Source organism: Engraulis encrasicolus, chromosome 12, assembly GCF_034702125.1.
Source record: "Engraulis encrasicolus isolate BLACKSEA-1 chromosome 12, IST_EnEncr_1.0, whole genome shotgun sequence".
In the NCBI taxonomy this organism is placed as follows: domain Eukaryota; kingdom Metazoa; phylum Chordata; class Actinopteri; order Clupeiformes; family Engraulidae; genus Engraulis; species Engraulis encrasicolus.
Window position 1 is genome coordinate 11047560 of NC_085868.1, and position 25000 is coordinate 11072559.

Genomic DNA, 25000 nt, shown 5'->3' on the forward strand with positions numbered 1-25000 from the left:
GCCTCTAGATACCCCCCAGATCCCCACCCAACCCCAAATCCCCAACACACAGACACACACAGACACACACAGACACACACAGACACACACAGACACACACAGACACACACACACACACACACACACACACACAGACACACAGACACACACCCTTCTCCCAACACCCCGCCCCCAAGCCCAAGCCCTGCTGTCATGGCTACCCGAGGGGAGTGAGAGCTCGTTAGTCCATTAGCACAATTAGAAATCAAAACACCCCAAATGGCTCTTACTCCCTCGTTCCTCTCGTCTCTCTCGTCTCCCTCTTCTCTCTCTCTCTGAAGTGATGGGGTCCTACTCCTCTGTCATGTCACTCACTCTCTCAGCGAATGTAGCGTGTCCATCGCTCTTTTCTCTTCCTCTCTGGCTGGCGAAAGAAGGCTATTTTTAACGAGCGGGCCACGCAAACGGAGAGCGCGCACAGCCCCGGGTGAGAACTAGCGCAGGGGAGAGAGGGATGGGGCGGGATGGGATGGGATGAGATGGGAGGATAGAGGAGGAGGGTGAAAGAGGAGGAGGAGGAGGGGGCAAGGGGGTTATCAGCTACTGGTAGGACAGCATGGGATACATAGATAGACAGATAGACAGATAGATAGATCGATAGATCGATAAATCGATAGATAGATAGATAGATAGATAGATAGATAGATAGATAGATAGATAGATAGATAGATAGATAGATAGATAGATAGATAGATAGATAGATAGATAGATAAAAAGGAGAAACATTACACACGAAACCTAGTCAAAAGCGCATGTCCACTAAATCACTGTCAGTCGTGTTTCTCCTTTCTGACCCGTCACTTGCCGTCCACTTCTCTTTTTTTCACTCTCCCCTCCCTCTTTCTTTCTTTCTTTCTTTCTTTCCGCTCGCATCCCTGTATTCCGTGCTGGTCTAATGATGGCCACTGGGCCTTGGGATTCACCAGCACCCCAACCCCCCCACCCCCCCAACCTCACCCCTCCCTGATGTGGTTTACCTAAAGCCCCGCATCCCAAGCCACAACACAAGCCCCGCCCCCACCTACCCCAAGCCCCATCACAGAGACCCCACCCATCTCTATCCTCCCTAAACCCCGTCTCGCTGTCCCGGCACCCTTCTACCCACAAACAGAGGACATGGAGCACACACATATATATAGGAGGACAACAACACACGCGCAATCACACACAAAACAACATACAGATACAGCCGCAAAAAAATCACCCATGCGCATTACGCAGCACATAAATGGACACATAACACGCAAACAAACCACACACAACATAGACACAAGAAATACACATACAGTACAGGCCATGGACATATACTACTACTATAACACAAAAAACTGGGCAAACTAACACACATACACATAAACGCAATCACAAACGCAAAACACACAGAGATAAACACGACGTACACAAAAAGTGACCCAGTTCCGAGGCCATCAGGCGATTATCCTCAGTGGGACACATGCTCCGTGGAGGACCCTCTATTGTTTGGCACCCCTCCCCTCCCCTCCCTCCTCAGCCTTTCTTTCTTTCTCTCCCTCCCTTTCTCTGTCCCCTCAATCCCTCCCCCTCCCCCCTTACTACTGTCCCCATCTCTCCCTCCCCTCAATCCCTTGGTCCCATCTCTCTCTCTCTCCTTCTCTCCTTCTCTCTTTCTCTCTCTTTCTTCCTCTCTCTCTCTCTCTCTCCTATTAGGGAGCACTTTGCTCACACAAGCATGACCAAAGAAAAAAGGCCTGTGTCCACACACACACACACACACACACACACACACACACACACACACACACACACACACACACACACACACACACACACACACACACACACACACACACACACACACACACACACACACACACACACACACACACACACACACACACACACACACACACACAGAAAAGACAAGCAATCATGGCAGCTTGTACTATGAGAAACACTCTCCTACTGTACCGACATAATTGTGAATGACTAAGTGTGTGCGGGGACTCCATTTTCTGCTCCTACACCCACCATGACACCTTCTCTCTCACACACAAATACACAAACGCTCGCAAAAATGACACACGTACATGAACACACAATGTGTGTGAGAGAGAGAAATGATTATGTCAGAGTGGGTGGAGAGTGGGCAGATATGGAGAAGAGGAAAACATAGAAAGAGGTGGGAGGCTGAGAGAGAGAGAGAGAGAGAGAGAGAGAGAGAGAGAGAGAGAGAGAGAGAGAGAGAGAGAGAATGCTGAGTGAGGCTCCTTCATTTAAAGGAAAAAATTGTCGGATACTTTTAACTTTGCACCCGCTGTGTCGCTTGCATACTAGCTTGAGGAGTTGTGTTTTTTTCCGTAAAGAATTTTGTTTGTGTGTGTGCGTGTACGTGTGTATGTATATGCATGCTTGCGAGCCTATGTGTGCATGCTCGGGCGCACGGGCGTGTGTGCGCGTGCGTGCGTGCGTGCGTGCTGAAGAGTGCAGCTCCTCCATTTAAATGAAAGAGTTCTATGTGCACTCATGCGGGCGTGTATACCTCATGTAGGCACAGTTCTCAAGAGCCATCTTCAGGGTGTACTACATCTACTGTGCATCCGTGTGTGTGTGTGTGTGTGTGTGTGTGTGTGTGTGTGTGTGTGTGTGTGTGTGTGTGTGTGTGTGTGTGTGTGTGTGTGTGTGTGTGTGTGTGTGTGTGCCTTTCTCTGTGACAGTAAGTGCTTTCGACTGGGGTTTCAGTAATTAAATAAATGTCAGCCTTGTGAATACACACATGGAAAAAGACTATCCAACAAGTGTGCGTGTGCGTGTGCGTGTGTGTGAGGACGATGGGCTGGGTCACACTCTTAAAGGTACTCCACTTTGACCCATGACCCCCTGTCACATCCATCCAACGGCTGCTCTTAGGGGACTACAGGCACTACAGGATAGGTAGAGCTCTCTCTCTCTCTCACACACACACACACACACACACACGCACACGCACACACGCACACGCACACAGAGAGAGAGAGAGAGAGAGAGAGAGAGAGAGAGAGAGAGAGAGAGAGAGAGAGAGAGAGAGAGAGAGAGAGAGAGAGAGAAAGAAAGAGAGACAGACTGAGTGACTGAGTGAGGGAAAGAGCAATTGATTGTGTGTGTGTGTGTGTGAGAGAGAAAGAGAGGGGGACAGAGAGAAATGGGGGAGGTATCAGGAGAGAGAGAGAGAGAGAGAGAGAGAGAGAGAGAGAGAGAGAGAGAGAGAGAGAGAGAGAGAGAGAGAGAGAGAGAGAGAGGATGAGAAGATGGTGATAGAAGGGAAAGAAGGGAGGAGGGGGACGGTGGGACAGTGTTTGTGTAAAAAAAATGATGAGATGAGAGAGCGCAACATGCATAAAGAGAGACAGGATGTAACAGAGAAGTGTCAAGAAAGGGGGAATGAGGGGGAAAAATATTGAATATGAAAATCAGAGACAGAGGTGATACAGAGGAACAGAACAAAGAATGAGAGAAGGAAAGAGAGAAATATGGGGGGATGGGGCAGGGGCAGAGGAGGAGGAGAGGGAGAGAGAGCATGACTGGTTTCACCTGAATGCCTATAGGGAATGGGCAAGCTTCACATAGAGGAGAGGGGGGAAAAAAGAGAAAAAATGCTTCATTTCCATATCCCAGAATTCCAGTGTAGCATAAAAAATCAATTAGGAAGCGACGAGCTGTTTATCGGGTGGTGTGACCTTAATTACCGATAATCGCACTTTCACGCAGAGGCAGTGGTGTGGGAGAGAGACAGAGGAGAGAGAGAGGTGAGAGAGAGAGAGAGAGAGAGAGAGAGAGAGAGAGAGAGAGAGAGAGAGACTTCATCTGGCACAAATACAGTGGAGGAGGAGGAGGAGGAGGAGGGGGGTTGCAAACACCAGCCATGAGGGACGTGGAGACACGAAGGCCTGCCACGCCAAACCACTCATCCACTCTGGCTCACTCTCTCTCTCTTATGATAGTCATCACCAGGGACCCCATCTGACAATTACCTGAGTCAACAAAGCAGAACTGAAAGACTTTTCGAGAGGCATCTCGAGAGTTTGATACGGTCGTTTTCCCCCCTCGTCGTCGCATAATCGAGCCGGCGCTTACACAGGCGTGTAACAGGCCTTATTTTGGTGTCTAATCGATTCTGATATCCTATCTAAATATACTTTCGTTAGGTTTAATTGGCAAGGATGACAAAAAAAGGCGGCGACACTGCGGATACGAAACCTTCCTCTTGAAAAAAAAAAACACACAAAAAAAACAATGCATACAGGAAATCAACCGACGAAAACTCGATGGGGACTCTACGTGTTTCTCAAGTCAATGAAACTCAGCTCACCCAAGCAGCAAACAGCTGGTGCTTGTTTTCCATATCTTTGGCTGCAACAATAAGCTCATAAATACAGAAAATATGCAACTGCAAATGCAACTGCAATCATTACACCAGTTAGCTAGCTTATGCAAAGCCAGATTGGCTATGATTTTTAAGTTATAGATAATGGTGATTTTTTTTTAAAGAAATCCGAATGCCACCTTTATACGGATACAAACACTCTAAAAGTTAAGTTAACAGAGTGGAAATCATTATGACTGATCCGTTGGCTGATACGACAGAAGGGTCAAAAAATGACAAAATAGTCACACAAACCATCTACTGGGTCTAAAATTGAATATTTATCTCCTAACTGTAGGAAACAAATGCGGTTATGAAATCTGGTTATAAAAATAGTTACACATACCATCTACCAGGTATAAAATTTTATTTTATCTCATCCCATTTTCAAACCTGCTCATTTCATCCAACACATGCAGCCTGGTTCCTGGACCAGGTGCCATCAAAAAGCGATACAGTGAAGGCCTGGAACACTAACTAAATACAAACTCCCCAAGGACACAGGAGTCATCCACGGAGGAGAGAAGACAGAGAGAGAAGAGAGGAGAGAGAGAAGAGAGGAGGGAGAGGCGAGGAGAGAAGAGAGAAGAGAAGAGAGGTGAGGAGAAGGGAAAGGTAAGGAGAGAAGAGAGGAGAGAGAGACGAGAGAGAAGAGGAGAGAGAGAAGAGAGGAGGGAGAGGCGAGGAGAGAAGAGAGAAGAGAAGAGAGGTGAGGAGAAGAGAGGAGAGAGAGAAGAGAGGAGGGAGAGGGGAGGAGAGAAGAGAGAAGAGAAGAGAGGTGAGGAGAGGAGAAGGGAAAGGCAAGGAGAGAAGAGAGGAGAGAGAGAGAGAGAGAGAGAGAAGAGAGAAGAGAGGAGACTGGGAAGGCAGAAAGACTGTCTGGCTGGCACCGAAAAGAAAAAATACTCCCTGAACGATTAATTAAATCCGAGAGTCCCACCTGCCATCCACATGGCCACCTGAGCCTCGATTGTCACGCCCGAGCGAATCGATACGGGTATACGAGTATAAATATTAATGCGCCCTGACTGCTGCCTAAAACTAATGAGCAAGCCGGTTATAGATTACAAGTGACCAAATCGGTATGACCTCGTGGCACATGTGATTTCAGGATGTCTGAATGCATTATGCACCAAACATTTCCCATGATTGATATAAAAAATTATATTTTTAAAAAACAATTTTTTCAGTTGAGGTTCAGTCTGTCCCAAGGGAGGGATTGGGAAGGATGCGCACACTTAGGCTAAAAATATATATAAATAGGGACATATCGCAAACATCTAAAGATTTCTGTGGTCACACACGTCTATGCGGGGTTTCTTTTTTCTTTTTTTAACAGCTCCAGTTCCGAAGTTTCAGCCCTATAGCCTTTGTAAAGTTCAAAAGGTACCTCACATCCTAATAAGCAACACTGTGGACAACATAATCCAGACATTTCAGATTCAACCAAACCACACAGGCCCATCAATGCTCTTATCAAACTCTTCTCCACTTGGAACAAAAAAATAAAAAAAAATATTGAGCTTCAACTGGCCCTCCTTACAGTACAGTACAAGCAGAGAGAGTAGAAAGAGAGAGAGGTTCCATTGGCCCATTGTTTCCGGGTTCTATTATTGCAAGGGGGAGGGGGGGAAATCCCCCTTTAGACAGACCTAGGCAGACCTAAGGACTGTTCTATTCAATGCTAGGAGTATTATGACACGCCCCTTTAGGCAGACCGGAACCTGGTCATGTTAGGTGCCCATAGCAACCTATTACAATGGCATATCTCTATATACTTAAAGAATCTCAGGTACAACTCCACTAATTAGTGAGCGAGTAAGTGTTTCCAAGGAAACTGCCTTGTCGAGGTCTTGTGTGGAGTGGGGGGGGATAATGGGCATGCTCAGATGGGTGTGTTCACCTCACAACACTTAAATGTGTACAGTGTTACAGCAGAGCACAAAAGAAGACTCAGCTTGTCTGAAGGCAAAAAAAAGCACAGAGAAAGAGGCCAAACAACAGTGCAAGCAATTAAGGAGTCTCTGCACCCCCTCTCAACCTCTTTTCTTTCTCCCTCTCCATCTCTCTAAGACTAAGACTTGACCCTTTTTACTTCAGTCTCTCCTCCTTCCCTCCTTCCCCTTTTCTCCGAGTATAACGGAAAAGTCAGACCACAGCAAAATTGTCAGTTTATCTGATTTTGCTACTTATCATAGGTATGTGCTTGAGTAAAATTGTTTTTTTTTTCTTTCCTTCCATAAACTACTGACATTAACTCCAAATTTCAAATTCAAATGTTAACATTTAGGGCAGATATTTACAGAAAACGATTATATATTCAACCTCCAAACTGCAGGGTTTTCCTACAATCTAGTGGCACATGTTCCTTTCTCCCTTTCTCCCTCCCTTTCTTTGCTCACCTCTATCCCTCTGTGGCTCTCTCTGTAAACAGTGACCAAGTAGTTTAGATCATCCCTGTGCACTTGGATTGCACAACATCCTCGGGTATCTTCCACCTGGCTTCACTACCTTTCACACTCTCTGAGAGGAGCTGGGGAGATTGCCTGCCTAGCTACCTACCCTCCTAACCCCACTACTCACCCCCCCCTACACCCCGCCCCCCTTCACTCCTCACATGATGACAGTCAGGAAGATGTCCAAACACAAGACTCCGCTGTTCAGACAAAAGGGTAGCAAAAATACTGAATCAAACCAAGATAACGCAAAACACGGCCACTCAATGCAAAAGCGCGTGCTCAATTTGGGTCTCCTAAGGGGGCGTTGTCCCCCTTCTTCTTCTCTTTTAGAGGTGTTTGCACAAGACGAGCGCTACCGCCATCTACAGCGCTAAGGGGACTTCAATTGATTCTCAACCACAGGACTCCGAAGGTCTCCTAACCGAAGGTCTCCTAAAGGGGCGTTCACCCGACATAAAGTGGATACCGGAAAAGAAACAAAATTACGCTTCTTGTTAGATCCACCTTCTTTGAGGGTAGTTCCTCGCTTTTGGATATATACGCTGAATTCACTCGAACCCTCTGGCCTCAATGAGGAGCTGAGCTTGTCTTGTTTTCTGTAATGTTAGAGCGATATACACCTAAAGTTATGATCCTGTACCTTTACTGGTGTTAATGGTCTACTCTTAAATCTGGTGGGCTATATGTTTATTTCTTTTCCAATTATAGGGCTTTTGGGATTCCTTTCTTTGTTCCCTTTTTTCATATGTATTTTTTTATATTTGCATCTTTATATGTGCATTGTTTTTGTTTATGTAAATAGTTTGTGTAAATAGTTTTGTAAATAGTTTTGTTTTTGTAAATAGTTGTGGCAACCTGAGTGAGACTTTGGGAGAAGGACCAATAGCCTAATGCCACGGTGCATAGGCCTACACCTGCTGAATCAGGGCCTCAGATAATTAGGCTCTTCTCTCCATTCCACTCATGGACTCTGATGAAGATGGTATAACCATCGAAACGTTAGTCATGTTGTGCACTTGAATAAAAAACACAAAGAATTACATCTGTGCTGCTCCGGTGTTGTCCTTCAAGTTAAGAACTCCGCTGTTCAGCTGAGAGGGGGAGAAGAGTGCTGAAAGCAAGATGGACTACTGTGCTTTCCGAGAGGAGAGGAGAGGAGAGGAGAGGAGAGGAGAGGAGAGGAGAGGAGAGGAGAGGAGAGGAGAGGAGAGGAGAGGAGAGGAGAGGAGAGCTCCGACAAGGAGGAGACAAGAGAAGGAAGGGAGTGGAAAACAGAATAGAACTGACTAGAGTAGTTTCTGTACCAAAAAAGTGGAGACGACGCAAAGAAGAGACAACAGAGGAAGAACAGAGAGCTGACTACTGTGGTTATCCACTGATGGGGAGAGACCCATGGACAGGGCCCTCCGCTGTGCTGCGCTGTGCTGTGCTGTGCTGTGCCAAGCAAAACGGTAAAAACACACAGCAGCTGCTCCAACTCCCCGGCCGGCCAGACAGGCTTCAGCAGGAATAGACTCTGTAAAAATGTGTTCTGTTTGGGGCCAGCAGAGGGTCAGCGTAATGTCAGGCCACGTTACATCATCTCCAAACATTCACCGCCGCTTGGCTAATAGTCCTTTAAACAAGCATAATGGAAACACAAGCTGAAATATAAGCCATTGAGAATTAGGTTTTCAAAAATCTTGTCTGTTTTCCAAGTCTTTGGTGGTTGTTGCTTTTTTTCTTGTTTTTTACGGTGATGATTTTGAGTCATAATGAGGCCTGGAGGATTCAAACCCGGGCATATTTGACAGACACAAAAGAACAGACATGGCTTTAAACAATGGCTAAAATATTATGACGAATGCATCCAGGACAGAAGAGGAGCCTGCCAAATAATTTCATTTCCGCTCCGTCTGGCCATTTCGTTTTTACTTCTGCCACGAGTCCCTGCCTGGCACACGCAGACACACACACACACACACACAGACACACAGACACACACACACACACACACACACAGACACACACAGACACACACAGACACACACAGACACACACAGACACACACAGGCACACACAGACACACACAGACACACACAGACACACACACAGACGCACACGCACACACAGTTCCGGAAAGATTCTGAGATCTAAACAGGACAAGTTCAATTACTCCTCTAACCTTTGGGAAATTTCCCTGAAATTAAAAAAAGGGTATAAAAAAGAAACACTTTGAAGGCTGGCTGAGATTTCGGGATGTGGTCTCCGGCCAGGTTTAGGGGAGCCACATGAAAGGGCTTCACATGAAACAGGCACACAGGCCCAGGACGGAGAGGAGAGGACGGGAGCCAGCAACTGAACTGGACGAATGGGAGGGGAGGAGAGGAGAGGATGGATAGAAGAGGGGAGGGGAGGAGGGATGGAGAAGAGGAGAGAATGGAGAGGAGAAGGGGAGGAGAGAATGGATGAAGGGGAGGACAGCATGGACGAGTGGAGCTGGGAAGGAGAGGATGGGGGAGTGTAGGGGAGAGGAGGAGAGGATGGATGGAGAATGGGTGGGGTGGGGAGTGAAGGAGTGGTGAGGAGGAGAGGATGGATGAGAGGAGGGGAGGAGAGGAGAGGACGGAAGAGTTGAAGGGAAGAGAGGAAGGAGGAGTGGAGGCATGGAGGAAGGGAGGAAGCAGAGGGAGGGACAAAAATAAGATATGCATGGTGAGAGAGGAGAGAGCGTGCAGAGAAGGAGGAGGAAACGTTTGAGAGAGCTGAGTTGGGGTGGGGGGTTGAGCAGAGGGGTGGACAAGATGGAGGGAGTAATTGTGGATGGAGGGAGCAATGCGGGAGGAGTGGAGAGGGTGAAGGGAAAGTGGAGGGTGAAGGAGGAGTGGAGGGTGTACAGGATGGAGAGAGTGAAGGTGGAGGAGTGGTGTGTGTGTGTGTGTGTGTGTGTGTGTGTGTGTGTGTGTGTGTGTGTGTGTGTGTGTGTGTGTGTGTGTGTGTGTGTGTGTGTGTGTGTGTGTGTATTTGTGTGTGTGTGTGTGTGTGTGTGTGCGCGCGTGTGTGTGCGCGTGTGCGCACGCGCGCGCGTGTGTGTGTGTGAGGGAGGGAGTTACAAGGATGCAGTGTGGCAGGGGGGAGACCTGGCAACCACACAAGACTGGAACAGGAGGGGCCTCAGACAAACATACGCAGAAGAAGAAGAGGTAGAACAGAGAGAGAGAGGCAAATAAAGGGGGGGAAAGGGCAGGGAACGACGGAAAGAGATGGAGAGAGAGCAAAAGAGAGGGAGGGGGGAGGGAGAGAGAGAGAGAGAGAGAGAGAGAGAGAGAGAAAGAAGAGAAGAAGAGAAAAGAGAAGAAAAGAGAGGAAAAGAGACAGAGTGAGAAAGAAAGCCAGAAAGAGACAGAATCAGAGACAGATATAGAGAATGTATGCGAGGATGTATAAGTCCTTTCCCCTCCTCCTGCTATCCTTTCCTGTGATGCATCACACAGAGTGGGGACAGGGTGAGTCTGTATGACCTGATCTGTAAATCTCTGGAATCTGGAAATACACGTGTGCGTGTGTGTGTGTGTGTGTGTGTGTGTGTGTGTGTGTGTGTGTGTGTGTGTGTGTGTGTGTGTGTGTGTGTGCGTGTGTGTGTGTGTGTGTGTGTGTGTGTGTGTGTGTGTGTGTGTGTGTGTGTGTGTGTGTGTGCACATAAGTGTGGAACAAGTGTGAGTGTGCAAAAGAGTGTGTGATTGTGCGTGTTGTGCCTATGTGTACGAGTACTGAGTTTGCGTGGCAGCGTAAAGACAGTGTGGGAGCAAATGAGTGTGTGTGTGTGTGTGTGTGTGTGTGTGTGTGTGTGTGTGTGTGTGTGTGTATGTGTGTGTGTGTGTGTGTGTGTGTGTGTGTGTGTGTGTGTGTGTGTGTGTGTGTGTGTGTGTGTGTGTGTGTGTGTGTGTGTGTGTGTGTGTGTGTGTGTGAAAACACTTGCGTGGCAGCGTAAATTCAGTGTGCGAGCAAATGGGTGTGTGTGTGTGTGTGTGTGCGTGCGTGCGTGTATGTGTGTGTGTGTGTGTGTGTGTGTGTGTGTGTGTGTGTGTTTGTGTCGGTGTGAGTGTCGGTGTGTGTGTGCATGTGTGTCTCCCCTCATGTATGTGCTCACGCATCAGTGTGTGTGTTTGACCATGTCTGCATTATGCTCCCTCATGTGTATGTAGTTTTGTGTTGTGTACGTGGACACAAAAATCCCTGTGCGTGTGTGTGTGTGTGTGTGTGTGTGTGTGTGTGTGTGTGTGCGTGTGTGTTTGTGTGAGTTGTCTGTGTGTGTGTGTGTGTTGTCTATGTTTGTGTTGTCGTCTGACTGCGTGTCTGTCTGACTGACTGCGTGTCTGTCTGACTGACTACGTGTCTGTCTGACTGACTGCGTGTCTGTCTGACTGACTACGTGTCTGTTTGCATGTCTGCGTGTCTGTCTGTCTGTCTGTCTGTCTGCATGTCTGTCTGTCTGTCTGTCTGCATGTCTGTCTGCATGTCTGCCTGTCTGCGTGTCTGACTGTGTGTCTGACTGCGTGTGAGACTGCGCGTCTGTCTGTCTGTCTGTCTGTCTGTCTGTCTGTCTGACTGCATGTCTGTCTGACTGCATGTCTGTCTGACTGTATGTCTGTCTGACTGTATGTCTGTCTATTTCTCCATGTATGTGTGTTTGTGCACACACAATGTGTGTATTTGTGTGTGTGTGTGTGGGGGGGGGGAATGTACACCCATGTGTCTTCTCATACATGTACGCAACCCTGTGTTCATGTGGAGGCCCTTATGTGTGTGCGCTTTAATGTATATGTGTGCACAAAAACGTGTACGTGTGTGTGTGTGTGTGTGTGTGTGTGTGTGTGTGTGTGTGTGTGTGTGTGTGTGTGTGTGTGTGTGTGTGTGTGTGTGTGTGTGTGTGTGTGTGGCGTAAGAGTGCCACAGGTGCAGAGGAAGACTGACAGCGGAAAGAGAGAGGGGAGCAAAAAAAGAACGGAGAAAGTGCAATGAAATGAGAAATTAAACGAGAGCCACATAGCCACAGCAGCCCGAGATGGAAGAATCTCCAAGCAGGAGGGAGAGAGGGGGAGAGAGAGAGGGAGACTGAAAGAGAGGTGGAGGGGAGGAGGGGGAGGAGAATAAAAAAAGAAAGGAAAGAGGAGGGTCTCAGCTGTGGCATAGATGGATAGATGGATAGATAAATAGAAAAAACAGCGAACAGCGATACAGAAAGCAATTGCTTTCCAAAAAGCAAACAACAGAGATGATGATGACAAGGGAAAAAGGGAAAAAATATCAGAAAAAATGATAGCTTCAGGAAAGAATACGTGTCTGTGGGGTTGGGGCTGGGGGGATGAACAGATCTGGACAAGACTATGGTGGCAAGAGTGGGGTGAAGGGGCTGTCAGAAAATGATATCTAAAGGAAAGGAAGAGGGGAGTATAGGGTGACCGACAACAGATAATGGAGGGGTAAGGAGGTGGGGGCGCACACGAGATCAGATAGACGAACTTTGACCTCGGCAGAGAAAGCCACCCGAGTGATCCATCTTTGTTTGTTTCTGATCAAAGCGATACTGACGCCACGGCGACCAGACACCTTGACAACCATGTCGATGACAACCATGAGAAGTGTAACAATATATCTCGGTATGATGACAGTTTTGCCTAAACACAACTGTGAGCACGGTCAAAATGAATCTGCAGTATGAAAAAAAAATGTGATTGTGGTTTGTTATTTTTATTTTTTATTTTTTAAATGTTATTATTTTTAATTCCCACTCACCCACCCAAAAGTGGAGGTTTGTCGAATTTGGAAGTTGAGTGTGCCTATTCATCAACAACGTTGTTCTGCCTCAGAGGAACAGTGGGCCTCCTGGTATTAAATACCAACATCTGAATGATCTAAAAAGCCTACTGGCATCTACTTTGACATCAACAAGAAACTGAAAACGCCCTTCGATACAGAAAAAAACATCTCTCAAGGTGTTTCTTTGGATAATCTTTTCTTAATACCAGTATAAAGACAGCTGTGAGCTCTGTGATATGCATTTTATCTGTTGCTCTTGTATTATTATATGAAATACCGGTATGTTTTATCTGTGTAATGGCTGTATGTAGGCTTTCGTGTGAAATTTTGCAAGTCTGACTGTATATTTATGTGTATGTAGGGGCAAGCTGCTTGACATCTTAATTTCCTCAAGGATCAATAAAGGTACTCTACTCTGCTCTGCTCTGCTCTACTCTGCTCTACTCTACTCTACTCTACTCTACTCTACTCTACTCTACTCTAGTCATCTAAAAGTCCTCCTCCAGTGCATTCCTCTGCTACAGCAGAGTGCATTGCTCTGCCACCTTCCAGAGAAGACCTTTTAGCCTGACGGGATCAGGGTGTAAAAGCAGAGGGACTACAGCATGACAACAGCGAAATGTCACGGCGGTGGAGGACATGTCACATGTTACAACTGGTCTCAAGCTTTGGTGTCCATTAGTGTCAGGTGAGGTGGTGTTTGGTGTGAGGGAGTGGAGGACCTTGGTGGGGAGAGGTGAGTGTGGAAGGGAGGGGAGGGGGTGGTCGCTTGGTGAAGGGAAGTCAGTAGTTCGGGTGGGTGGGAAGGTGCTGGATGGGTTCTGCTGGGTGTGGGAGTGGAATGGTACTCAGTGAAAGGTATAACATGGTGGGTTGAGAGTCTGTGGGCAGGTTGGTGGATGGATGGGTGGATGAGGAACCCTTGACAGAGCTAAAATGTCACAGTGGACAACCTGCCATGACTATGACAGGTTCCAGTAAGCTTTGGCGTCTATTAGTGTGAGTTGAGGTGGCGTTACTGTAGGTGAGGGAGTAGATGGGTAGGTGGATGGAACTGAGCAGGGGTGATGTATGGTAGGGTAGGGTTGGTCATGGTGGGGGAGTAGGGTGCGGATTGGAGCTGGGTATGGAATGGATAAATTGGTGGATTGGGGGACGGGTGGGTGAGCGAGTGGAGTGCGAGGCAGTGCCACATTTGATACTAAGTCAGTGGTACCAGGCCCAGGGACAGAGGGGGGAGGAGGGGCAGAATTGGGTCCTCAGATTACATTGCATGTATTGTGTGAAGGGCTGTTTAAGAGGACATTTTCCTGGGCCTGGCTAAAGCTGCTGCCGGCCCTGCTGAGAGGAGGATCCTGCTAATGAATGCAGATGGATTCAACCTGAGAGGTGGAGAGAGAGCCAGCTTCATTAGAGTGAGTAAGGCTGGACTGTGCCTGTCCTTACCCCATTAAGCCCATGCCAGACAACCATTTCTTTCTTTTCTTTATTCTTTCCGTCTTTTTTCACCAGACACTCTCTTTTTTTAATTCCTGTGTGTCTTGTGCTGGCTTCTTTCATTTTTCTTTTGTCCACCTCACTCATTTTCATTTTATATCTTCGACTCGCCTTAGTCTTCTCACCGTATTTTCTTCACACTTATCTCTCTGTTTATCTATCCATTTCCTCTCTCTTTTGTCTGGCTCGCTCGCTTTCATTTTGTATCTTCAACACCTCTTTTTTATTCGTCTATTTATCTATCCAGTTCCTTTTTTCCCCTTTGTGTCATTTACTTATGGTCCTTTTAAGTCCCAACACTCCCAGGCTTCCCCGTGCATTCACAAAACTGACATTTTCCAGACTTGTAGCTTTGCCTTGGCCTCATGTTGATGGTCTTACCGTTTCCATCACATTAGACTTTGTTAAAAATTCAGAGAAACGAACTAAAGACAAATATATTATTTCATATCTTACTCAAAACCACACCATTCCATTCGTTTATGGCTGTGTTTGATTCTTTTCAGGTCTTCTCTTCCCACACCAAGTCTGCTATCCTTGGGTAACCATAACCACACCCAGCCACATCCAAAACTTTTCCCCCTGGTCAGTTGCACTTTCTTACCGCAGAGATACACCAGCGGCGACGCAATTCAAGCGACAGAGTGTAGCAGCAAGCGATACGAGAGATTGAGGAGACTAGAGTATGTCCGTACAGGCAGAAGGCAAAGCATTCAAGCATTCCCATTGGCTGTGGTCACTGACCTCTATACAGTCATTGGCTGTCGCGGCTTGTCGCCGAACCGCGTCATAGAAAGTTGAAAAGATTTCAACTTCAAATTGTCGCGCTCGTCGCGCAAATCGCTCTAGTCTCCAGAATCGCTTTTGTCTCTCGACTCAATACAAAGTCAATTACTTCCTTTGCTCGACTCGCTCAGATAGCCGCTGGTGTATTTCTGCGGTAAAGGTTGGTCAGGTCAAATTACCATATTTACAAAATAGCCTAAAAACTAAATTCCGAAAGCACAGTGGCTGGTGGTTGGACACTCCCCCCAACCCTTCAAATCAATCAACTATCAATCCTTCCCACTCACCAGGAGTCTTTTTGTCCATTCATAATTGTTTTTCCTATACTGAAACTCAAAGCAGAATCTAAATGCAGTACCCTGTACCTACCTCTCTTCACCCAAACACACACATGCACACACACCCTCCTCTCCCCAGTGCTGGAACAGGTAGATGGATATCATTTCCAAGCCCTCCCCTTACCCGCCCACCAGCCTCCTCCTTCTCAGTCAAGCACAACAGTGCTGGGATAATTGGTTTGCACCTTTGCCACCACCAACCCTCCCCATCCTAGCCAGTCTCTCCTGTCCTGGGGCCAATGGCTAAATATGGTCCCTAAACACTTCCTTTACCCCATCCAACCTCCATCTAAATACTGTTCCCAAAGCCTTGCTTAAAGGTACACTGTGCAGGAAATGGTCAAAAAAGGTACTGCAACTATGCTGCTCATTGAAACTGGGCTGTCTATTGCCAAATTTGATCGTTTCATAAAAGTTTACTAAGTAATAAACTAACATTTTGTATTATAGCCCAAGTACAGTCATTTTTGCAGCTAAAAATGGCTATTTTTGTAAATTCAAAATGGCGGACCATGAAGAAGATCCCCCTTTTCATGTATGAAAATGCTATTTTTTTCCAGGCATAATGAATACTTAGAATTTGATGGTGGTGGTAAGTATTCATGAAAAAGGTAACATTAGTGAATGGGTAGCATGAATTCTGGAAATGAACAACTAAACATCTCACACAGTGTCACTTTAATAACTCTCCTTCACAGTCAGTCACACCGGTGATGACCACCCACAGACCCTCCCTCTCCCAGTCAATGTCATCATTGCTGGGGCCGGTGACTAGATATGGTCCCCAAACACCTCCCTTACCCACTCCATCTGTTTATCCTTCTCCCCCGGTGGCTGGATACATACTGTCCCCAAACTCTTGCTTAACCACCCATATATTCTTCACAGCCAGTAACAACAGTGATTGTGCTGGTAGCTGAAGGCTGGAAAACCAGTGGCTGGACACAGCTCCCTAAACCCTTGCCTCTCTCCCCACCCTCCTTCGCAGTAAGTCTCCCCACAGTTGGGGCAGGTGGCTGCAGGGTGAGATTTTTAGGGGGGGATGGGAGGGATTGTCCCCCCTGCTGGTCTTGATATCACCACTTTTACACTTTTCTACAATATTTTATCACAGTTCAATGTAATTCCATTGAAATTGCTTACAATCTGAAACATATCCCCCCTTCTGGTTTTACAACAAATCGCACACTGGGTGGCTGGATACTGTTCCCTCAACCCTCCCCTTAACCACCCACCCTTTCCCAGTGAGCCTCACCGGTCCTATGGATGGTGCTGGGGGCAGGACCAGGAGTGGAGCCGGGGCCGGGCCAGGAGGAGGAGGAGGAGGGCTGCTGTCAGGGCTCTGTGGCGGGGGCTCCGGCGTCTCGCTCTCCGGCTGGGGGGCAAGGGCAGAGTCACTGCTACTTCTCACCAGCAGGGGCGTATCTGAGGTAGAGAGAAGGCAGAGAGACGGCAGAGAGAGAGAGAGAGAGAGAGAGAGAGAGAGAGAGAGAGAGAGAGAGAGAGAGAGAGAGAGAGAGAGAGAGAGAGAGAGAGAGAGAGAGAGAGAGAGAGGGAGAGAGAGATGGGAGTTAGGAACAATGACTGTAAAATGTAAACTAATATAAAACACAAAACGCATTTGGCATATACTTTTCATATCCAAAATGATTCTGAGTGATTCTGAAGTGAGGAAGAACAACAAGATGAGAAAAGAGAATGAGTTAGAGACATTGATTAGAATGATGTGAGACAAGACAAAGACAGGGGAGGAAAGGATGGAGGAAAGGAGGGAGGGAGGAAAGGAGGGAGGAGGGGGGGGAGAAAAGGGAGTCACGAGAAGGAGAGACGGTGAGAGTGACAAAAGGAGAGGCGGCAGGACAGAGAAAGGAGGGAGAGGTGAAGGGAGGGAGGGAGGGAGGGAGGGTGAAAGGATGGGAAAGAGGTTGACAGGGGTGATGAGGGGCCAAACAAGAGAAAGGAGAAAAAATGCAGGATGGGAGATTAAAAAGACAGGAAGAGATTAAAAAGAAGAAAAATGGCCAAAAGAAACACTTAAAACCCATCCATTCTCTTACTCCTACCCAAACAGAACACACACACGTCTGGCGGATAATTATTCGGGGTGGGTGAATCATTTCTCCCTTGAGTGGGACAATAGCACAAACAATGGTGTTTGTCTGGGCACATTGCATAAAGGCAAAGAAGCCCACGGGCTGGAAATGCTTGAATAGTTATGCAGTGTCTACCAGGAGAGAACCGTGTGTGTGTGTGTGTGTGTGTGTGTGTGTGTGTGTGTGTGTGTGTGTGTGTGTGTGTGTGTGTGTGTGTGTGTGTGTGTGTGTAAACGTACAGTGTGTGTGTGTGTGTGTGTGTGTGTGTGTGTGTGTGTGTGTGTGTGTGTGTGTGTGTGTGTGTGTGTGTGTGTGTAAACGTACAGTGTGTGTGTGGTGTGTGTGTGAGTGTGTTTGTGTGTGGTGTGTGTGAACGTACAGTGTGTGTGTGTGTGTGTGTGTGTGTGTGCTTGTGTGTGTGCTTGTGTGTGTGTGTGTGTGTGTGTGTGTGTGTGTGTGTGTGTGTGTGTGTGTGTGTGTGTGTGTGTGTGTGTGTGTGTGTGTGTGTGTGTGTGTGTGTGTGTGTGTGTGTGTGTGTGTGTTGGTCCCAGACAGTGTTTCACCTCGTACACCCGTGCAGATCACCATCCAGCTGCTCTAAGGGGGAAAAACTAATGCATAGTGAAACACCACCCAAAACAGCCCTTAGGGGCAGACTCATATACATCCCTCACACTCATACGCAGAACTGTTCACACACACTACGCATAAATGAACATGAACATGAACATGAACACACGCACGCACGCACACACACAGCATACCAACACAAACTCTGCATAAATGTACACACACACACACACTGGATACACACACTGGACACACACACACACTGGACACACACACACACACACACACACACACACACACACACACACACACACACACACACACACACACACACACACACACACACACACACACACACACACACACACACACACCTTCCCAACAGGTCTCAATACAGGCTAGGTGCTTCATGATTCGACAATGTAACACATCTATATTTAATAAGCAATAATGTTTTAAACTTGCATAGAGTATTTGTGTTTTGCACATTTAAGCCAGCCCACTGCTTTAGTTGTTTTAAAATCTGCCCTTTCATGGGGCATGACAATTCCTTTACATCTGGTTAAAGTAGACTTCATGCAAGTACTTAAGACAATGTTTGCTAAGATGATGGGAGACAACGCAGTGCTTTGCTGATAATGTCCGAGGACAACCGTGAGGAACTATTGGTATAGTAGACTATATTTGCTACCTTTTCTACACCAAACTTTTCCAGGCCAACAACTAACTTCATGCAAAGCCACAATGCACACACACATGCACACCTCACACACACACACACACACCCACGCACATCTAACTGAGGTGTTCCCGAACAGTCTCGACCTTGTCCTAGTCAACGCATCGGTTCAGGTATGTTAGTCACAGCACTATACCACAGACTGAGCTAAAGGACCAGTCGGATAGCTCAGCCCCACGCCACACTCTGAGAGTTAAGCCCGTGTACATCGAAGGCGAACTAAGCGACCTGCGCTACGGAAGTTATGGTTTCTCTATGGAGGGAAGGCAAATAAAGCTACCAGAGCGAATTCTCCAGGAGCGAAGCTTCTTGAGCGACCAGGGCGAATTTTGACGATTAAACTCAAGCTAATCTTAAGTGAATTTGCAATGACGCGGTTGGCGAAGACCAATTGGAACGTTCATATCGAGGAATGTCCCAGGCGGTCAAGACCGATCCATTTTGTGATTAGCTGATTCAAACATGTCAGTGCAGCATCCAGAGCGAATAAAACAAATTCATGGCAAAACTTCTTCAACCACCCCAGCTACCTGGGTCGTGTAGGTAGCGCCTGATGTACACGGGCCATTAGCCTCCGTTACATTCACTCCTCTAAAGTTCACTCCAATCCCAGGTCAAAGGTCTCTGTCAGTGTTTCCCATACATTGAGGAAACTATGGCGGCCCGCCATAGTTTAAATTTGGCCGCCATAGTTTCCGAAAATGTAAAAAAAAAAATGTGTTACTTTTTTTTTTTTTTTTACAATTTCCGTTTTCCGTTTTTCCGATTTCCTTCGCATTCTCCTCCTGGAGTAAATACATCCTATATAGAAAACTACAAGTGCTTGAAAGACAGAGGGATCAAAAGCCTAGTCAAGTTGTTGTAGTTAACTTGGGTTTGGGAGCAATAAAAAAACCTTCAGAGAAGGGACAGTTGGGATGAGTTTACTAACACTCCCCAGGCTTTGTTTTACAGTTGTAATGAGTTAGGTGACAGGCCTTCATTGACACGGCAGAGGAGACATTGAGCTGTATATAGAAATGAATGTGAATATAGACATAAATGTGTAATATGTTGTTCAGCCCTTTCAATTGGAGGAATTTTGAAAAACTGGCCCTGTGACCAGCACCCCTCATGTAGAATGTGTACGCCTGTGTGTGTGTGTGTGTGTGGGGAAAAGGCATAGCCTACCCTCTTACACTCTTTTTGTCTATGTGTTAACAATTTCACAGTACTCTTAAATTCTTATCTCTGCTCCTATTTTGTTTTATTATTTTTTTCATTACATAGACCCCTGCATGAGGGACGAATGAAACTGTGTTGTAAACAGAAATTATTCACTGTACTGCATTTTTAAAAAATATATATGTAAATGCACCCCCCCCCCCCCCCCCCCCCCCCCCCAAAAAAAGCCTGCGTGACAAAAGACACCCCCCCCCGGAAAAAAAATCCCGGCTGCCCCCATAGTTTCCAAAATTTCTGTGGGAAACACTGTCTGTATATCTGAGGTGTTCCTGCGCAGTCCCTCCCCCTCGGGTCTCGAACTTGCCAGCTCCTAGTCAACGCATTGCTTTGGGTATGGGAGGCACGGATACTGTGTGAGGCTTCGGTAGGCAAGTTTACTAATGTTCCCAGCCACACTCTGCTAGTTGGTCTCAAAAAACTGCTCAAAAAAAGAAGCCCAAGGTCGCTTATAATAAGCGGACTTGGCAACACTGCTCAAGTGGTAGAGTAGCCTGCTCTGCAAACAGAAGGTTGCAGTTTCGAGCCCCGCTCTGCCTGATCCCATCGCCTGAAATTGCTCCTGGTGTCAGGCAGGTACCCTGTGTGGCAGCCACTGACACCGGTGTGTGAATGTGAGTGTGAATGGGTGAAGGTCAGACATATGATGTAAAGCGCGTTGAGTGTTCCAAGGAGTAGAAAGGCGCTTTATAAATGCATCATCTCCCTAAATCCATCCCATCAGCCATTGGTAAAAGCTAATTTTCAATTGGTCCTGATTCCAGGGAGGATTTTTAACTCTGGGCTGAGGCTACCACAGACATGGATTGCGTTAAAGGGAGTCAGCGGAATTAACCAGGGCCATATTACGACTTCAAGGTGTGTGGTTTTACCTTCATATTTGAGTATGGAAACTAAACACATAACCCTCTCTGGCTCCCCTGATTCAATCACAATCAGGTCATCACTCACCAGTTCAGGCTTGTGAATGTGTTTGTCTGACATGAAACGCCACCAGAATTGCAGGGGAAATTCTTAGCATTTCAAGAGTGCTTTCAAAATCCTCACTGATGACAAACTCCAAATTAAACCCAAAAAAAAACACCACTCTCTGTCCCCAAGTCACCTCCAAATTACAACCCCTGCAAAATGCCAAATCAATGCCCCTCAGTCAAACTGAAGTGTAACGAAAAACACAGTCTATTTCCAAACAGCACACAACCTTATTAAAACCGGCACGGCATGGAGAGAGCGAATCATTAGGCTCCGCGCAAATGCTCCCTCACTGGTAAGAGCATTTATCACAGGGCCCCCGGGATTCAGAAGTCACTAAAAATACTACAGAGGCAAATTAAAAACGGGTAAAAAGAGGAGAGAGTGGAGCGAGAATCTCTCCATGTGGTGGTAAACAGCATTTTCAAAAGGGAAAAAAACAAGGATCTGAAGCACTTTAAATACTGTGCGATCGGCTGGGCTTGAAATAGATGGATACCGGCGGAGAGTGAAGTCCTTAAGTAGACGTTAAGGGATAATCCATAGACTGGCAGCCACAGAGTGTTCCTTTAATCAGGCAGAGCAGAGGAGTGTGCTGAGAGGGCCAGTCGACTGATCAGACTGATGGACGGACATTAAATGGACAGATACAGAGAGAGAGAGAGAGAGAGAGAGAGAGAGACACACAGAGAGAGACAGAGAGAGAGAGAGAGAGAGAGAGAGAGAGAGAGAGAGAGAGAGAGAGAGGGAGAGAGAGAGAGAGACAACGTGCCTCTTGCAATTACTACATGCAAAAAGTACACATCCAAAACACACGCGCGCACACACTCATACACGCACACGCACTCACACAAAGGAAAAGAAGAGAGAGAGCATACGAAACAACACACATTTCAACTCAAGGCATGAACTCACAAACTGTAGACACAACAACCCACGCACACGCACATGCACATGTACATACACACTCAGACACACAAACACGCAATCTTGTAATCATCCCCCTCACTACTCGTCTACACTCAAATTCTCAGCAGAATCAATCAGGCGGCCTCATCGATGGCCGACCGAGCGCTCACTGGCACAAATTCACTCAGCGCGTAATGAGGGGAGATCGCAGACGGGATGTTTTTCCTCCACTTTCCCCTTCTAGCTTTCTTTCTCTCTCTCCAACGCTCTCTCGCTTTCTCTCCCTTTCTCCCCGTCATTGACCTATTGAGCGAAGGAGGGAGTGCTGATCCAGAGAGGATGGTGACGTGTGTGTGTGTGTGTGTGTGTGTGTGTGTGTGTGTGTGTGTGTGTGTGTGTGTGTGTGTGTGTGTGTGTGTGTGTGTGTGTGTGTGTGTGTGTGTGTGTGTGTGTGTGTGTGTGTGTGTGTGTGTGTGTGTGTGTGAGGTAGTGATCCATCACAAAGTGTCCCGCGTGTGTGTTTTGTTTTTGTGCATGTGCGTTAGTGGCGTGATCATGTTCGTGTCCTTCAAGGAAAATTTGCGATTGTGATTGTGGTGTGGAGGATGAGTGGATGGAGGATGAAAAGTTTCAATGGGACAAAACTTTGTCCAACAAAGTCACCCGTAAGAAGTGTTCAGGAAGACCTACCTGAAACCAGAGATTCTTTAAGTATCTCTACTCTAGAGTTTTCGGCAAGTGACTGTAGTCAGCAAAGCACTGCTGGAGAGTATGGATGGTAGTGTCTATAGTCTTCAGTGCAGTCAATAAGGGAGGCAAATGTACGTGGACAAAGCAGACAAATTTGGCTTTGTGTGCGCGTGTCTATGCGTGTGCATGTGTGTGCGTGTGCGTGTGCGTGTACGTGTGTGTGTTTTCGCATGTGCGTGTGTGTGTGTGTCTCTGTTTCTGTGTGCGTGCGTGTGTGCGTGCGTGTGTGCGTGCGTGCGTATGTGTGTGTGTATGTGTGTGTGTGTATGTGTGTGTGTGTATGTTTGTGTGTATGTCTGTGTATGTGTACAGAGGAAAGAGGGCTAAATAAGCAGACATTGTTAGAGAATATGAGAGCAATGAATGAAGAAAGGCCACCAGGTAAGATGAGCAGAGAGAGAACTGTCTGCAGCACAATACATGGCCTACTGTAGAGGCCTGTACAGGTCATCATAACAGCCCTTTCGAAGAAGCAGACGAGAACAAGAAAACAAGAGACTTCCCACAGGAAAAAATACAATGTTCCTTTTCCACTCTTGTCCCAACCACACCTCTCTGGCAACGGCACCGTGAACCAGGAACGACACCACCAGGGAGAAAGCAACACTGTCTCATAAGCACAGAGGCACCCCACTGTATAATCACAGGTCTCAACGCATCATCGACCGCGCCCCTCCCAACAGTTCTGTATGCAGGCTAGGTGCTTCATGATTCGACAATGTAACACACACACACACACACACGCACACGCACGCACGCACGCACGCACGTACGCACCCTCCCAACAGGTCTCAATACAGGCTAGGTGCTTCATGATTCGACAATGTAACGCACACACACGCACGCACACCCACACAAACACACACGCACGTCTCAGAGCGGCAACTGTAGGGGCTTCAGGACTCAATACCAAGATAGCACACAGGGCAAGCCAAAGAGGAGGAAGAAATAATTGTAGTTCCTAGATGATAATTCTAGATTCCTGCATTCCTGCCATGATCAGAATGTTCCAAAGGTATGACCATAATGACTATTTACGGGCCAATGTTAAATGTAGCCTACTGTCCAATGCTTTGGTATTTTCGCCCTCTGGAACATGATACCAGTCTCCGGGAGAAATACCTTAGGATTTCGTAAGGAATTCCGTGGTGTGTGTGTGTGTGTGTGTGTGTGTGTGTGTGTGTGTGTGTGTGTGTGTGTGTGTGTGTAAGTGTGTGTAAGTGTGTGTGTGTGTGTGTGTGTGTGTGTGTGTGTTTATGACTTTGTCACCGGTGAGAGAAGAAATTAGTCAGTTTTATGCGCACGGGGGTTAAGGAGAAGGTCACTCTCTCTCTTTCTCAAAACACACACACACATAGACAGAGACAGACGCCTGTGGGTACACGGGTACGTCCCTGGCCTTGATCCTCAGCAGCGGCTGGTACTTGTTTATATGGTTTTTAAACAAACAGAAGCATCCGGCCCGCGGCCCTCTATGACCTGCAGGGCCTGCTTCTCCTGACGTTACCCGACTGGTGAAGACAGTCGTACCAGCTGGAAGCGGGCACTACAGCTCTTGGTAGCATGTCAGAGGAGCAAAATAACTTAAGTTGTGATAGGCCACCGCTCATCTGTTTAGAAGGTGCAGGATTCAGAAAAAAATCTGTAAAAATGAAGACAATCCGCACACATCAGGTCTATTTTTGTGCAAAGAAGCTTCAAGTAAAGAAGTAAAGATTGTCTTCTTTTTTACAGAGGAGCAAAATACAAATACAATATGAATATTCATTATAAATGTTCAATATGAATGCTCATGTTCATTTTTTTTTTCAACTGGCTTGTTGAATTACCCGAGTACATTTAACAAAGAATGTACCAACACCTTATATTATCCACAGTGCTGCTTGCATCTGAGGGTTGAGAGTTGAGTAGAGAGGTATGTTCAGATTAAACCTAATATAATGTGTTAACACTAGTTGTAGCTTCACGAAAACTGATGGTAACGAAAGCACAGTATTAACTATTATTGTTGTTATATCTATGTATCGTTTTATCTAATTTAATTTTTTTGTCTTAGTCCATCATCATGTTATCCATCTCTGTTGCTGCACTGATATAGACGGACCAGTATAAGTGGGTGGGCCCAGAGTAGCATGTTTACCTGGATGTGTGATGGAGTGAAGGTCAGGGCATGTCTGTGGAGGTTCGTTTTTATCCAGGTCAGGGTAGTCAAACAAACTTAAACTGTACATACTTGGCATGTTTTACTCTCAAAAATCCAAAAGGTTCTGCTAATGCTTACAACAGTTGATGATCTCAAGATGGCAGTACCAGTTCTAGCATGGCACGACACTTCTTGGTAGCTAGGCAACTAGATGTCAAGCATTTGACTTAATAACTATGACCTAAATGAATGTGAATCTTCAAAGAGTCTGGGTGGCATGTTTACTTCCAAGTGACAAGAGAAGACA

The 25000-nt window shown here is 46.7% G+C and overlaps 1 protein-coding gene across 1 annotated transcript in view; it reads right to left on the minus strand.

The window, feature by feature from the left end:
* Positions 1-25000, minus strand: part of pard3ba (par-3 family cell polarity regulator beta a) — a 343229-nt gene that overhangs the window by 241415 nt on the left and 76814 nt on the right. The window contains exon 4 of the mRNA XM_063211618.1: positions 16552-16721. Coding sequence (XP_063067688.1) covers positions 16552-16721 — 170 coding nt within the window. The remainder of the gene's footprint in view (positions 1-16551; positions 16722-25000) is intronic.